The following is an 18240-nucleotide window of genomic DNA, read 5'->3' as shown; positions in this document are numbered from 1 at the left end:
AAAACACAGAAGCAGCAACAAATATTCTATGATTCAGCTACCTGTTTGTAGTATCTTTCTGGAACCTCACTTCTTTAGACAAGCAGCATAACTAAAGTTTTTACAAGATTTTCCAGGTAAATAAATGACCTTGGAGCATATCATCCATGGTTCCATACATAATAAGTGCTCTTTTAACAAGGTTGTATATTTGTTCTCCATAAAAAACTATCTCTATTGTCACATCTCCCTACTGGGAACAGTTTCCTGGCTGATCCCATTTTCTTCTTTCTCTTTGTCTATGAATTCCTCTCTTGAACAAAGATAACTTTAAAATTTTAAATTCCTGGGGCACCTGGGTGGCTCAGTCGGTTAAGCGTCCGACTTTGGCTCAGGTCATGAATTTGCAGTCTGTGAGTTCGAGCCCCGTGTCGGGCTCTGTGCTGACAGCTCGGAGCCTGAAGCCTGCTTCGGTTCTGTGTGTCCCTCTCTCTCTCTCTCTGCCCCTCTCTTGCTCACGCTCTATTTCTCTCTGTCTCTCAAAAATAAACGTTAAAAAAAAATTTTTTTTTTTTTAATTTAAAATTCCTGTTCTGCCCAACTAAAATCTTTTCATTAGTAAACTAATCCAGTTCTGAAAAAAAAATGCCCTTTTAGACAACAAAACACAGTTATTGGTTAGTATGACATAAAATGAACCCTAATGCCCATGACCTAACTTATTCTTGATTTAAGTAAATTAAGCAAAAAGGCCCGATGGAGATTATCTAGTCCAGTGCTCAAACTGTATATAATCTCAGTGAAGTCAGTGGCTTGCCTGTCACCTCAAAATGGTAAGAAGCTACACCCAAAACTGGGATCCACTAACTGAGCCCATGCATCTTTCACCAGATGGTTCCTCCCTACCATTAAGGCACTGCCATCTCCTAATTAGCTAAATCCATGCCCCGTAGAGCCACTATTCCATCAACACTGATCTCCTAAATCCATTACCAATTCCTGTCCATTATTTCCCAAGCAATATTTCCTGCATTTTTCCCCTCAGCTTGATTCTCACTTTGAGCTCTTCCTTTAGTACTTACCTCAGTTTTAACCCTTTCATTCAAATGATGCTCTTCTTAACTGCCAAACACTTTTGTGGGCATTCTTATCTCTACAACTGGAGTCTGTTCTGAAAGGTAGCTATCCATTTCTTCAGTACTGACAGCATGCCACTTAGCACAGTGCTCCCTCTCCATGTAAGAACACAGACCACCCTTCTAACTTATTCCATGCATTTTATTTTTCACTTCTAGAATGCATTTCTATGTTGAATGTTGAAACAAAGCAATACTTCTTAAATAACTACAGCAAAACCTTCTCCATTTCACAGCACATCAGCAGTCTTAATAGAAATGTGCAGATATGTACTTACAAGCAAATCTTGCAGCATGCTGATGTACTCAGCTCAATAACTGAAACAAACTAACCCCCAGATTCTCAGATTTACAGATTTACTAGTAAGATTTATAGCATGCTGCTGCCAAGGAACTTAAGACACTGTACAAAGAATTATACAACTTTCTAATGCTGAATGTTACAAATGTAAGCAAAGAGGTAGTAGAATGAAGAAGGAAAACAAGGAGAAGGGAAGTGAGAAAGATAGAAAATGTAAGAATTTGAAGCAATAATAATAATAATACTTAATTCCTGGCCCTTTAAAGATGCTGTACTGATGTATGTAAATTTAAGGATTCAAAAGCAATTTTATCTTTAGAGTTTCCACTGATAAATGGAGAGTACAGGCTTTCGAGCCAGAGTGTTTGAGGTCAAATCCTAATTCCCAGCTCCATGACTTTTTGGCTGAGTCACCTCTAGCACATTATTTAACTTTTAAGTAACTTGTCCTATAAAGTTGCAGTAATGATTAAATAAGTTACTGAATGCAAATGTTTAGAACAGTACTTTGGAAATAATATATATTTGATGTTAATTATTTTATCATCTGATATTATTGTTATTCTACTTCTGATGTTGGGTGCAATGTCAAATGACAACATTACCACTTTTATTGCCATGTTTTAAATAGCAGTATTTCCAATTTTTTTTTTTTTTAATGTTTATTTTTGAAAGAGAGATAGAGAGCAAGCAAGGGAGGGAGGGCAGACAGAGAGAGGGAGACACAGAATCAGAAGCAGGCTCCAGGCTCTGAGCTGTCAGCGCAAAGCCTGATGCGGGGCTCAAACTCACAAACCGTGAGATCATGACCTAAGCCACACACTTAACCGACTGAGCCACCCAAGCGCCCCTAAATAGCAGTATTTCATTAACCTCCCTTCTGATCTTAGAACCTCTTCACTATTATCTCCTATTCTTAGAATCACATTCACAATCACTTCAGAGCTGAAAAAAACTATGTTCATCATATCATATATATCTCTATTTTTAACTTCTACCAACTAAGTTATGGGAAATTTCTAATTTGTTGCTAAAGGGAAATCTATTCCTCTACTCAGGACACTTCTGACAACAAATGTGTCGTTTTCCACACCAAACAATTGCTTAATTCTCTGAGAACACCAACTAGATGTCCCAAAATCTAGTTCAATTCTGAAACTACCTGGAGTTACTGAAGATTCCACAGGTTAAAGGGTCAGTCTCACAAAACTGCTTCCTGTTTTAGAGCCAATTACAAATTTTGGATCCCCAGGTTGCCCACACTTGTGTGTGACTTGGCTACAAATCAGAAGTTACCAATAACACCTTCCTCAGGCTCAGTAATTTGCTATAATAGCTCACAAAACTCAGAAATACTTTACTTATTACTACTGGTTTATTACAAATGATACAAAATGAATAACCAGATGAAAAGGTACATTGGACAGGTCTGGAAGGGTCCCAAGCAGAGGTGGTTCTGTCCCTATAGAGGTTTGGATGTGCCACTCTCCTGTCACATGAATGCATTCACCAACCCAGAAGCTCTACAGACCTTGTCGTTATAGGTTTTCATGAAGGTTCCATTACATAGGTTTGATTTATTCTGGCCAGTGTTGATTAATGCAATGCCTAGTCCCTCTCCCAGAAGTCATGGGGTGGGGTTGAAAATTCCAACCTTCTAATCATATTCATCTGGTTGGTTCCTCTAGCAACCAGCTCCATCTTGCAAGAATCACCTCATTAGCATAAACTCAGGTATGGCTGAAAGGGGCTTATTATGAATAACAAAAAGACACCACCCCCATCCCTACCACTCAGGAAATCCCCAGGGCTTTAGAAACTGTGCCAGAAACAAAAACCAAGTATATATTTCTTATTAGATCACAGTATCACAGTTGTGCTTCTAATTTCAAAATTGAAAATATCTGCTCACCCTGCTCCTTCCATTTGCCCTATTTCATTATTTCAGGCACTCAAGCCTAACTCCTGGGAGTTGTCACCAAGTCATCTTACACATTCTCCTCTCCTTCCCCTGCCCTCCAAGATCACTCTCAAAATCATACATGAGTCTCCTAATTAGATCTCTTCCTTCATTCTCAGATCTGCTCCAACCCACCCTGATTCAACTTCCTTAAAACATCACTTCTTAAGACATACTCTGTTGCTTTAGTGGTTTCCTATCACCAGTGAAATCCAACTCCCAAGCTAGAATCCAAGGCTCAAACTGACTCCAACTTGTTTATTTCATAACCATTCACACAAATTTTTCTGTCTCTGAACTTAACATGCTGCCTTACTCATGCTTTTCTTCTCCATGAAAAATGATCATCACATAAAAAATATCATTGAAGCTTATTCAAACTTTAAGACCAATCTTGTGCTCTGTGAAATTTTCTTCATATCATAGCACACTGATCTTGCTATACTCTACATATCTATTATAGTAATTACTTAAATGTTTATTAGGAGAATAACCTTTAATCAATTTACATGCTTATGTTTCCCCGAGTCTGTATAAATATCCTTTCCCTAAAAACAGTTTTAATTTATATGAAGACAGAGAAATGGTATCTCAAAGCCTAGAGTCTAAATATTACTAGGCCAAAGTGGTAACTTTGCTTGCTAAAGTGAATTCATTTCTGCTCCTCATCGACTTCTTGACAGCACAAATATGATTATTGTCCTGATGTTACGGTCCCAACAGCTACTTCAGGAAAAGCCTCATATGAACATTCAGTGCATCACTATTACCTCCACTGTGTGACAGTTCCTATGCTTTTTTTCCCCCAAAGATAACAGAAAGGCATTAAGAAAGTTATTTTCAATTAACATTTTTATAAGAAGCCATTTACCATTTATTGGTTTTAAAAAGTTACAATATTCACATTTTGGATTTCATAATAATAAGCCACTTTCCATACTATGTAGAAATAGTTCTACATAGTATGGACCACAAATTTTTAAAATCTTCCTGAATTTCACTGGTTTTGCTAGAAAGTGATTACTGTGAACTTCGTAGGTGCAACATCACATCCAGAGTAGAAGGTTTTCATCCAAAATACTTAAGACAGGTCATTTAGAAAAAAATAGGTGGAAAGACCAAATTTAATTAAAAAGTAAATAAGAAATGTAAGCTTGTAAGAACTAATTTCCACCAATTTTTGACCACTGCTTTCTCTCCACCAAATCTTTTCAGCTTCAGGGCCCAATGCCAAATAACCTAAATCAGTTTCAGAGAAACTGACACGGAAAGAACTTCTTTGTGTAAGTAAATTAAGGGACAGGAGTACAAGAGTATTTGTTTTCTACAAAACCCATTTTAAATTATTACAAAGACACAAATGTGGCTGTGTGAATAATTCCTCTGGTCACTTGAAAGCCAATATATATATCTGGTCTACTGAAAAGTGCTTCCCAAACATTAAGAAATATTGTTTGTTCTACTCTAGTGATCATAAGAATCCTATAATGTGTCCTGAGAACTGAAGTTTCCATCACCCACATTTCAAAAACTTGAAATCAACTAGTTAAATGAAACTTGTCATGTACTTTATATCACTTGAGCATTTTATTTCTTTTGCACATATCTGGAAGTAATTGAATTTCGGTGGGAAGTGACTACTTGTTTAAACAAACAATTTTTCTTGCAAGTGTTTCTATCTAAGGCAGTTCTGCTCTGTAAATCTTTTCTATGCTTCTTGAACCCATACATTCTAACAGGTTTAATTCAATATCTTGCTGTGTGTTTTAGCAAACACTCTTCTACATTCAAGATGCAATTTCTGTGACCAAGGTTTTTCTTCATTTAACAGAGTATCATGTACTAACTCAATTTTTTTATGAAACCCAGAATCACAACCTAAGTTTTTATTGATGAATATTTCCTTTTTTGCAGTCATGAAGAGAATAACACTCAAAGCTATAGGAAATTTAAAATTCTTCTTTCACTCTTGTTAAGGATGTAAAGGAGAGTTAATATAATTCATCTACAAAGAATTTCCCAAGGCATCAATAAAAGATAAAGAAGTAAAGCTGGAAAGTTTAAGATGAGCTGCAATTGAATTTTTACCTTTACTTTAGAAATGAAAAGAAATAAAATTGTTTCAGAAAAACAAGTTAAAGTAGCTAAAGACTGTCTCATGAGATTGTAAAACATATTCATTCATTCTCATATAATTATGTAATAGCTTTCTGACAGATATTAATTTTCCTGATGCTGCTATGTTTTGTGCCCAACACATTTCATAATTCCTGCTGAGGCATGTACGTGATGTTGCAAATATTTTCTCTAAAATCCACTAAGTTCTCTTCTAATTCACAGATGTGAGCACATCAAGATGGTATAAGAGCTTTGAGCTTCTTGCACAGGTTCCTTAATGTCTTTAAGACTCAAGCTTCCTCATGTATAGAACACTCATGATCACACCAACATTCTGGGGTTGTTGTGGGATTTAAAAGATCCCTGGCATACTGTGGCTGATTAACAGATACTGGTTATTATTCTTATATCTTAAGAGTTAGCCCTTGAACCTATGTTCTAAGAATTTACAGACTATTTTAAGAACTAAAAGAGACTTGAAGTTCACATTTAATCAACTCATATTAAATATGAGAAACTAAAATTCAGACAGGTGGAAGTGATTTGCCAGTACTCAAAAAGCTTCTTAGTGGCAACAGTAAGACTCAGAACCAAGTCCCTAGACTGTAATCTAGTGCTGACTACTTTATCCTAATTCTCTCCAGAAACTTAGTAACTCCATGGTTTCATTAAGAAAAGCAAATGTCTAGTTCTGACCTTGCCTCTATTCCGCATGCCAAGATGGATCCCACTCTATGACTCAACTTATACATTTCAAATTACATTTCTCATACTCCCTCTCCAGCCACATCTCCTCCAAAGTTCTATATTCCTTTTAATAACATAAATAGTTTGGTAGTCATCCAAGTTCAAAGAGGTGAGAACCATGAAGATAGAGGTGAAACATTTACTCTGCATCTACTATGTGCCAGGTACTTGGCCAGGTTATTCACCAGTATTACCTCACCTACCAAGGATTGTCATCACCAGAAAAATGAGGAAACCAAGCTTCCAAAGCAATTCTCCTCACCTTACCTAGTAAGAATAAGTAGTGGTACCAAAAGTGAACCCAGGTCTCTCTGATTTAACCCATTCAAACTATGCACCTATACATAATCTATGCAGCAACAAACTGGTACATGTATCTTTGTGTATATGCCCTTTGTAATATTTAAAAAATGAAATATCATATATATTGCTCTATAGCATGTTTTTATTTTGACAATAACGTTTTATTTCCATGGCAGTTTTACCTCTCCTGTTCATTAGTAACAAATTTTGCAAATAAATCTGATATACGAAAATATTCAAGATACTCACTTTTTCTTGATTAGTGAGATAATATCTAAACTTCCAAACAAGATCTTGTTCTTCATATGTAAGTTGCTTGGTTGGTGGATAACTCACAATAATCTACAACAAAGAAAAAAAGAACTACGTTGGTTAAATATATTCTTCCTATGTATTTCCATTTCATTTAAAATTTTTCATTTATTTAAATATTTCTATAATAGAATATTACAGAAGTAGAGAAATGTACATGAAGCAGAGTAAGGCTTAAATTTGCTGTACTTCTCAGTCCAAAAAAGGATATTATTAGAGTGCAGGGACAGAAAAAAACGATGTAATAAGTCACACTCCATATAGAAATCTGTAACTACAGAGCTCATTTAATTCAACCAAAAATACACCATATCAAAATAACAAAATCCCCCTTTCTTTCCAAAAGGAAAAAGGAAATAAATAATGAACACTTTCCCTGTCAAGTCAAAGCACACAACAATGCATATCTGCACACCAAGACTTTCCCTCAGGCAATGTACCTTGGGGCCAGTTTCTATATGGTGGCCAGACCACTATATCAAGAAAGTATATACTATTTGTCTCTCTGTCTCCAGGATTAATATATTTTCTTAAAGCCCCAAAATTGATTTCAAAAAACATACAGAAAATGCAAAATTGTTGAAATTACGCAGATTTCATTACCCTGGAAAACACATGCACCTGAATCACTTTCAAATGAAGTGGTTATCACATCAATTGCAACTAAATTACACATTTCATTATTTTTATATTATTAGTCCATAAATTCTCTTACATTTAGTTGATCTCTTGTGGCAGCGTTAGGTTTGAGATCATGGTCAGAAGGTCCACTTCTTAAACTCCGGGCAAGCTTGTGATGTTTGCTCTCAACTAAATTCTCCTATAAATTATTTATAAAATTAATCAATAATGTAAACTTCATCAAAAGGAAGTTTCAATAGCCAATTAGAAATATAAAAGTAAGTAGTTGCTTACTTAAAACCATTTTAAAATAATTAACATTTTATTCTTGTTACAACTTTCATCCCCTGTGTATGTTTCTTTTAAATATCACCATATTGAGATAGGGAAACTAAATATGCCTTATGCTTCACTAGTGCCATAATATGCACATACCGTTCCAGCTTCTTAAAATACCTCATTATACCCCCTCGTTCTTCATATATTCAAGGCTTTCATACCCACTCGGGTATCACCTTTACTCTAAAATCTTCCCTGACAACCCAGACTAAAGCATTCCCTCTTCCTATGAGCTACTAATGACCCTGGGACATCTGCCAGCAGTGACTGATGGAAGGAATGGTGACCATAATGCTTGAACATACATATGTATACTTGGTATGGACTATTTTAACTATAGCCAAAGCCATTAGTTTTGAACATACTGTCTTTGCTTAAGGGATTTTTTTATTTTATTTTTATTTTGCATGTGTGGATTATCTGTTCATATCTTTTTCCTAATTTCCAATTGGGTTTCTGGTCCTTTATTACTTCAGTTTTTAAGAATCCTCAATACATTAGATACTCATCCCTTTGTCTGTGATGTAGGTCAAAAAAGAGTTTCTTCCAGTTTCACTTGTCTTTTGACTTTGTTACAGTGTTTTGCCATATGATTGTTTTAACGTAGTCACATTTATCAATCATTTCTTTTACAGTCTCTAGATTTTGAGTCATAACATGATTACAAAGCTTTCCCTACACTGACAGTAAAGTACTAGTAAGGTTTCATTTTAATACTTAAATCCCTGATCTATTTGGAATTTTTCTCTACGTATGATGTGAAGTATGGATGTGACTTAATCTTTTTTGAAATGTATGATGTGAGGTATGGGTCTGATCTTATCTTTCTATAAATGGCTAACCAGTTCCCCACGACTATGTTCCAGTAATGAAATGCCACTAAGTATCATATACTAATTTGCATATGTACTTGGATCTATTTCTGGGCTTTTTCTGCTGTTCTATCAGTCTATCTGTGTCTATCCGTGTATGTACACGTGCTAGTACATGTGCTTATAATTACAGAAGTTTTATAGTGCTTTATTCTCTGATTCAGTAGTATAATAGCTGGGGTTTTTTTGTTGCTGTTGTTGTTAAAATATAGTCCTCTATTTGGTAAATAATCATGACTACAAACTGAACTAAATTTTTGAGCACAGGGGATAAGGAGAGTAGTTTTGGTTTTTTGTTTTAGTTTTGGATTTCTTTCTATCTTTTTAGTGTTTGCCCACTTGCATTTAAAACTTTTTTTAATTGTTTTTAAATTTTTTTTTAATATTTATTTATTTTTGAGAGAGAGAGAAAGACAGAGCTCAAGCCAGAGAGAGGCAGAGAGAGAGGGAGACAGAATGTGAAGCAACCTCCAGGCTCTCATCTGTCAGCACAGTGCCTGATGTGGGGCTGGAACTCACCAGTAAGATCATGACCTGAGCCAAAGTCAGACGCTTAAACGACTGAGTCACCCAGGTGCCCCTGTTTTGTTTTGTTTTAATTACAGTATCCATAATGTTAAAGCTATAATTCTTTCTTTTTTTTAAGCTTTATTTATTTTTGAGAGAGAGTGCAAGCGGGAGAGGGGCAGAGAGAGAAGCTAGACAGGAGATCCAAAGCAGGCTCCATGCTGACAGCAGCAAGCCAGATGTGGAGCTAGAACCCAGGAACCACAAGATTGTGATGCTGGGCCGATTTTGGACACTCAACTTAGCCACCCAGGCACCCTAAAGCTATTAACTCTTGATGAGTATCTTCTTTAGAAAAGAATACACTAAAAATACAAACATCTCATTTACTGGACTTTTTGGTAGGAGTAACAGTGCTAACTAAGGTCCTGGTATAAAAAACTTTTTTTTTTTCTTACATTTTTTTTTAAATGTTTATTTACTATTGAGAGACAGGGGAAGACAGCATGAGCAGGGGAGGGGCAGAGAGGAGGAGACACAGAATCTGAAGCAGGCTCCAGGCTCTGAGCTGTCAGCACAGAGCCCGACACAGGGTGCCCAGTGGACTGAGCCACCCAGGTGCCCCCAAAAATCTTTTTTACTGTTGGCCACTTTGAAGGTAAGCATAAAATATGTCCATTCATGTGTTTCAAATATCCAGAATAAAAAATATATCATCTTATAATGAAAATTCAGTTTCAATTTTAGACATATTAACTCGAACTTACTATACTATGCATAGGGACTGTGAAGGAATTCAGGATGTTTGTTTCTAAAAGATTTGCAAGTGACCTTTTTTTCCCTAATTTTTATGCTTTTTTTCTGCCATCTCTTCCTTTGGTGTTGGGCCATCAGTTATTACTTCCTGCTTTAATGATGTGTATTTACCTCTATCATCATGTTTTTATCTTCTAATATGCCACTTTTAATCCACTTTGGTCTGATTAGGAAGGTAACTAATCCAATTAGAAAGGTAAAAAAAATAACAGTAAGATGGTTCAGAGTGATGTAAAGGAGTTTTAAGTGTGAATATCATGGTATCCATTATGCTACTAAAGGTATTTTTTGCCTGAAACTTTCTAAATTTAAAGTCATATCCTCTGGTACAAAGTAAGAATTCTTCCTGTTTCCTATCACTGAAAGTGCTATCATCTCAAACTTCCATATGTAGGTATCTCTCAAAATCATCCAAGTCACCATGATCCAAATAAAAAAGTTCTTGTAGCTACAACAATCTTCCATATTTTCCAACAAAATCAGTCTCCCTATAATTGTCCATTGAGCCTACAGTTTCATTCCAGTATAAACAAACTCCCCTTCCACATGACGACAACCTTTCAAATACCTGTTCCCTAAGTTCTCAAGACTACATTCCCTAACTCTTCCAATAATCAAATAAAATGGTTCCCCAATACTATACTCTCCTGACCTTATTTTTAGGTGTTGATACTGTAAAAGTTCACTGAACTTGAGTCCAGATAGCTAAAATGGACTTATGAATTACTTTTAGGTGTCTGAGTTAGTTACATACTTTTTTAAAAGAAAGTGTATGTGTGGATCCAAGTCATAATCACTGTGGAGAAACACACTTTCATAAGAAATTTGGCAATAACTCACCATAGACATCTGAGGATCAGGAACCTTCACTATCTCAAAGCTTGTTAAAATTGGAGATGACTCATCACCATCCTGGGTTACAGTGTAGTAAGTTAAAAAACAGATAAAATTTAACCAAATAGTAAAAAACAATACATGATAATGCACATCCTATGTATTTTAATTCTATTTAATGAACATCATTCCTCCCTTTTAAAAAAAAAGTATCTTCTTTCAACTGTATTTTAAAATACATATCCATTTTTTACCTGTTGTTGCTGAGGAAATACTTTGGGAAAAATAAAATCTAACAAAAAGTTGTTACAGTTTTTAGATATATTAGATATAGAAATTAGTAGATTGTTTTTGTAAGTTTTTTTAACTGTTTATAATGATAATGGGTCAAAATTAGTATGTCCTCATTTTCCAACTTAAAACAAGAAACCACAAAGTATAATTAAAATATAATAAGTATAAATATGAATAAAATGCACAAGGGATGTGTTGCATTATTTGCAAAAACTACTGAGTAGATGTTAGTAACTTTTCAAATTATCACAACAAAGTTCCATTCAAAGAAGTCAAATTTTAGGTCTGGAGTTAATGTTGCTGAACTTTATACACAGAGACTCAGCAGCATTGCTTCTTAGAGGGACACCTCCTCAATGCAATGCAAACTTGAATAAAAAGAATCAATCCATCAATTCTTAAGAAATAAAGCTGCCTTATTTTGTTGGTTATTATCATTTTTGAAGAGTATTGGCTTTTATTTTTATCCAAATCAGGCAAGAGAGGTAATTCAGCATAATAAATGTCACTGTGTACATAGTGGGAAAAGCTAAACTAATTAAGGGCAAAATTCATTTCCTCCTAACTGTACATCTTGGATCAAGTTTTTCTGTCAATTTCCAAATGCTAGTATTTCCTTTGTTAGATAATGTGCACAAAACCAGGAGAGACTGAAATAGGGGAAGTACTGTGACTTGACTTTAGTTCAATAATTGAGTCTTACAGAAAACCACAAATTCCCACAGCCGTTGTTTAACAGGCTGGTTCTCAGTCACAATACCAGAAGACACATTTATCAGCCCAACTGTGACAAGTAATCTTCACTAAGGCTATCTGTCACAAAAGACAGGTGACAAGAAAGTCTATTTCCATTAGATTCAATACACTGGCCCAGCAATCTTTACACTAAGTGGAAATATGACAGGGTAGGTAGACAGGCATTAATTTATGAGCAATTTTCAAGAAGCAGTAGAAAGGGGTCAAGAACCTTTTCAAAAATACTTGAAATTCTTCTAATTTTTGTTCTGTTATTATTTCATCTATTATCAAAGCTGTCTCTCAAAAGATTCTTCACATCTCTTATGTTTGAAAGTACCATTTCCATTATCATGTTTTTGCAATATAAACTCCACATGGGCAGGAAATAATGCTTTAAATTATATGATATATAGTATTAAATGTAAAATGTGAGTTTATTAAGTGTATTAGTGACAAAATAATTTCACTCATCTGTATTTCCCACTGTTTTTAATGCAGTTTTTCTAATGAATTAATAAACAATGTTAAATAGTCTACCTTCCTAATGTCTTTTTACCAAAGACTATCATTTATAAAATAAAAAGCTGAAACAAGTTAACTTTTCCTAACCTTTTATTAAAGAGAAGGGGTACAAGCCTAAGAGAAAAAGATATATGTTAACTTGAAAAGTACCAAAAAAAATGATCATAAATGAACTATATAAACCTTAAAACTCCATTACAAAAAGATCTTTCAAATAATTTATAGTTATAAAAAGATGTATATTTTCAAAAATCACTGAGACAGCTTTAATAAATAACACTAGAGCGTAAATATAATTTAGAAGTGCTGCCTCTAATAAACAAATATACTGCATATAACTATATACTAGAAGAAATATTATTCTATTATGCCATGTATCAAAAAGTCTGTCCTCACCCACGATGATTTAAGCACCTAAGTATTTCCACAATAATACCTGGTTTACATAGTTCTGAACTATGCATGCAATCATTTCTATAGTGCTTAAATTAAGACCCTTCAACAAGCATTAAAGGCACAGATATTTTTCATCTAGCTACATATCAAATATACAAGTACTTTCTTCTGCATAATGAGCAGACCAGAACAAATCCATAAGTGCGTACTTGTTATCACTCAGTCAGATAACATAGTTTTCTTAATTCTGCATTAATTATATATAAAAAATACATATTTAGAATGGCTTTCATAAGCATACTTATGTTAGGATCACATATACAATTCCAACACATTATATATGCTTACTCAAATAAGAAGTATACCCTTAATTTTCAACACCTTATCACTTAAAAAATTATTCTTTTTATTTTTCAAATGAATATCAATTGTTAACAAAGCTATTGCTTTAATGTCTTACTTGTCAATTTACAAAACAATTAATCAAAAAGTTTTTAATCTGTTGCATATTTATTGAATTCTGGAACCCAGAACTCCATTACATGAATGATCGGTTTTTGTAATCTTGTTGTAGCTATATGATCTGATTTGTGTATACACAAACAGCTGCGGCTGACAGCTGTCTGCTGCTATCCTGCAACCAAATAATTCATCTCAGCAGGTACAACAGTAATTTTTTTTAATGTTTCCCCTCCCCTCTACTTCAGAGACTATAAACAGTTCCAAGACAAATACCTTTTCATAATAAACAATACCATATTCCTTATCATCACACTTGACACATCGAAACTCAACCATCAAGTACATGAAATTAGAACTTCGTTTTTCACTCTAAAAAAAAAAAAGATTTTTATGAAAAATAATGATCTTCAACATTCCCTTAAAGGATCAGTAATACATCATTATTTCCAATTCAGTAATACATGACCTATCAAGTACAACTTAAAATGTAGTAAATTTTTATTGCATTATTATAAACACACTGTTTTATACAGTACTGCTATTTTATTTTATATAGCACCATTGTTTTATAAAGTAGTGTCTACTATTCTCCTATAACTCCCTCCTCAAAGTCGATGACATTTCTGGTTTATTCTAGTTTGGATTATATTATATAAAATCTTGGAAGGTATTTTATATACATTTTCATGAAAACTATTTTATTTCAGAAATAAAGATGTTTTGTACTTCTAATTTAAGCAAATAACTGTTTATCCTTAAACCATATGTCTAAGTATGTAAATTAAGTAAAGTATATAATTAAAGACAGAAGCTATTTGAGCTTCCCAGATACAACCTTTACAAGTTATTCACAATTCACAAATGGTCTTAAGATAACTGGCAATCATTTATACATTTTTATCAATATACTTTAAATATACTGGGAAATAGTTACTTTTCTCCAACATAAAAAAATATTGCATGTATAAATGTGTCCTCTTAAGGAAAAAGCAAACACTAGGACAATAATAAAGTGAAAATAAAATGAAGTCTAAAAGGGTGATAAGTCTTAACCCAGTTTTAAAAATGGTATTAAATCTGTATGTATAAAATCATAAAGGTTTAAAGAAGTCACTTAAATTGTTCAGGTTTATGAAGCATATAATAGTCTAATTATGGTAATGGCAATGCTCTCCTATCTTTTAAAGAAGGGAAGGTGAGTAAGGCTGGACAAAGTAAGCTGTGACACAGCTTCTTCTACACTCAAGGGTATCTAAGTTGAAGAACAGAAAAATGAAAACACTTTGATTTAACTATTTTAGGAATGTAACTATTATAAAAATTCAAAAAATAAATTTTTCTTTCAGTTTCAATATGAAAATGTATTATGAATAAATTTAGAAAAGATGCCCAGTTTATTCATACTGAATGTAAGTATTGTTAAACAAAACACTCTTTTTTTTTTTTTTTAAATAAACTATAGTAGAATTTAACTTTTATAAGTGTTCATTGTAAATTAAAAATTTCTCTCTTTCGGGGCGCCTGGGTGGCTCAGTCGGTTAAGCGGCCGACTTCAGCTCAGGTCATGATCTCACGGTCCATGAGTTCGAGCCCCGCGTCGGGCTCTGTGCTGACAGCTCAGAGCCTGGAGCCCGTTTTGGATTCTGTGTCTCCCTCTCTCTCTGACCCTCCCCTGCTCATGCTCTGTCTCTCTCTGTCTCAAAAATAAATAAAACGTTTAAAAAAAAAAAAAAAATTCTCTCTTTCAACCTGCTAAAAAAACATTCACAGAATATAAAATAAGTCAGTTATGCCCTGTGGTAATCACAGTAAATTAGGCATATCACAAAAATTGAAATTCCTCTCTCCTAATGTGATTAAAATAATTGTTCTATTACCCAGACACAGAATGTTAGGCCAAACATGTAGTGTGTCAGTGCAAATATATAAAAAAGAAAAGAAAATTTTGTTCTAACTTTCAGAGTTTCACGGAAGCCATCTTTTAATTAAACATATTTTGGGCCAGTAAACAAGATTAAAAAACAAACAAATTACTTTTAACCATGTAACTTTACAAAGGGTGCAGAGTGCTGTACATAGTACATAATACACACAGTATCTTAACTGGGGAGAATTACTAACAATGACTTAAGATTACTGAAATAAACAGGTAGCACTGGGTTGAAAGAGTCCAATACTGAATTGAACATAAATATATGCTGCCAAATGGAGAAAGAGAACACCCAAGAGAGGCATCAAGTTTAACACAGGCTTCACTTGTATAATACTCAGTACACTAAGGATACCTTATACCTACTTCATGGTTTGAGAGAACATTAAAATTAAAGAAAAACAGGTATCTCAAATTTCCCAATTATTACCATAGAACTCACAACTACAGGTTATCCTCAATGCTCTCACATTTGTAAGTTATCTGTCAATAAACAATGCTTCTCAAAAAGTTTGACTTAGAGGGCTGCCTGGTGGCTCAGTCACTTAAGCTGAGGTCACCATCTCATGGTTCCTGGGATCAAGCCCCAGGTCGAACTCCATGCTGGCAGCACAGAGCATGCTTAGGATTCTATCTTCCTCTCTCTCTGCCCCTCCCCCATTCATGCACACATGCACATGCTCTCTCATAAAATAAAGTTAAAAAAAAACAAAGTTTGAGTTAGAAATATGGAAAAAATATTTTGTAAGAAAACAAAATGCAAAAAACGAGGGATACAACCCACCTCATTTATCATTTCTATTTCTCTAAATGTCAATCTGTCCAACCAGTCTACTTTCACCATGTGTCCTTGTCGATGAGCTTTGGTGAGCTGCAGAACAAATACAATGAAGAAAATTTTAACATCGATTTCACAGAAAGGAGAATAAAAATGGTAATGATCATCAACATAATAGTGGGAAAAAGTGCAATAAGACATTAAAAAGGAAATAAATGGCATAAGAATTTCAAAGAAAGAAATGAAACTGTCTTTATCTGCACATGACATGATTATCTATGTAGAAAATAAAGAAAGATCAAAAAAACTCCAGGAACTAATAAGCAATTATATAGTAAAGTTGCATGATTCAAGGTTAATATATGAAAGTCAATCCCTTTCCTACATACCAATAATAAGTCAAATTTGAAATTAAAAACACAGTATCATTTACATCAGCACCCCAAAAATGAGACTGGTATAAATCGAACAAAACATGATCTACATGAAGAAACTTACAAAAATCTGTGGAACAAAATCCAAGAACTAAATAAATGGAGAGATATTCAGTATCTCCCAACTTGATCTATAGAATCAATATAATCCCAGTCAAAATTACAGCAGGACATTTTGTAGATGTCAACTGATTCTAAAGTTTATATGGAGTGGCAAAAGACCAAGAATAGCCAACATAATACTGAAGAAGAACAAAATTGAAGGACTGACACTACCCAACTTCAAGATTAATATAAAGCTACAGTAATCAAGACAGTTTGGTTTTGGCAAAAGAATAGATGAATAAATCATATAAGCAAAACCCAGAACCCAGAACTAGACTCCATAAAGACAGACATATGATCTTTGGCAAAGGAACAGGGACAACATAATGGAGCAAAGACAGTCTTCTCAACAAATGGTGATGGAACAAGTGGACATCTACATGCAAAAAAATGCATCTAGACACAGAACTTACACACAAAAATTAAATTAGAATGGATTATACACCTAAATGCGAAATGCAAAATTATAAAATTCCTAGGAGATAACAGGAGAAAACTAGATGAACTTGGGTATGGAGGTGATTTTTTTTAAATGCAATACAAAGGCACAATCCATGAAAGAGATCACTGACAAGCTGGACTTCATTAAAATTAGAAAAACTTCTGCTCTGTGAAAGACACTGTCAAGAAAATGAGAAACTAAGCCACAGATTAGGAGAAAATATTTGCAAAAGACCTGATAAAGGACTGTTTTGAAAAATATACAAAGAACTCCTAAAATTCAGTAAGAAAATAAGCAACTTAATCAAGAAAAATGTGCCAAAGAACCTTAACAGACAACTCATCAAAGAAAACACATAGATGGCAAATGATCAATATGTCATCAAGGAAATGCAAGTTAAAACAAGATACCACTTGGGGCACCTAGGTGGCTCAGTCCGTTGAGTGTCTGACTCTTGATTTCAGCTCACGTCATGATCTCAAAGTCATGAAAATGAGCCACCAAACCAGGCTCTGTGCTGGGCATGGAGCCTGCTTGAGATTGTTGGTGCTCGTTCTCTTTAAAACAAAAAATGAAAGAAAGAAAAACAAACAAACAAAAAAAAAACAAGATACCACTAAACACCCATTAGAATGGCCAAAATCTGTAAAACGCTACAACATCACATGCAGATAAAGAACAGGAAGAAATGGAACAGGAAGAAAATGCAGAAATGGAACAGGAAGTCTCATTCACTGCTGGAAATTGGTTGCTACACAGGGAATGTAAAATAGTACAGCCACTTTAGAAGACAGTGTGGCAGCTTCTCACAAATTAAACATAATCTGGAGCACTTGGGTGGCTCAGTTAAGGGTTTGGCTCTTGATTTTGGCGCAGGTGATGATCTCACGGTTTATGAGTTCAAGCCCTGGATTGGGCGCTGCACTGATAGCATGAAGCTTGCTTGGGATTCTCTCTTTCCCTCTCTCTCTGCCTCACCCCTGCTCCCTCTCTCTCTCTCCAAATAAATAAACTTAATAAAATAAAAAAATATACATAGTCTTACCATAAAATCCAGGAAATGTACTCCTTGGTATTCACCCAAAGGAGTTGAAAATATGTCCATGCAAAAGTCTGCATATGGATGTTTATAGCAGCTTAATTCATAATTGCTAATATTTAGAAGAACTAAAATGTCCTTCATAGATAAATAAATAAATGTGGTATGTTCACACAATGTAAAATTACTCAGTACTAAAAAGAAAAGAGCTATCAAGCCATAAAAAGATGTGGAGGAACCTGAAGTGCACATTAC

General features: G+C 34.3%; 1 protein-coding gene across 1 annotated transcript in view; it reads right to left on the bottom strand.

Annotated features, from left to right (window-relative positions):
* The window catches only part of PIK3C3 (phosphatidylinositol 3-kinase catalytic subunit type 3), a 139617-nt gene that overhangs the window by 81487 nt on the left and 39890 nt on the right, over positions 1-18240 (bottom strand). Inside the window, exons 5-9 of the mRNA XM_019465316.2 lie at positions 15972-16058; positions 13531-13626; positions 10852-10923; positions 7572-7676; positions 6794-6886 (exon numbers count right to left, since the gene is read on the bottom strand). Of these exons, the coding sequence (XP_019320861.2) occupies positions 6794-6886; positions 7572-7676; positions 10852-10923; positions 13531-13626; positions 15972-16058 (453 nt within the window). The remainder of the gene's footprint in view (positions 1-6793; positions 6887-7571; positions 7677-10851; positions 10924-13530; positions 13627-15971; positions 16059-18240) is intronic.

This window comes from Panthera pardus, unplaced genomic scaffold (genome assembly GCF_024362965.1).
Source record: "Panthera pardus isolate Hobbes unplaced genomic scaffold, ASM2436296v1 HiC_scaffold_15, whole genome shotgun sequence".
In the NCBI taxonomy this organism is placed as follows: Eukaryota; Metazoa; Chordata; class Mammalia; order Carnivora; family Felidae; genus Panthera; species Panthera pardus.
Note: the sequence above shows the minus strand (reverse complement) of the source record. Positions and strands in the feature narration are given on the sequence as shown.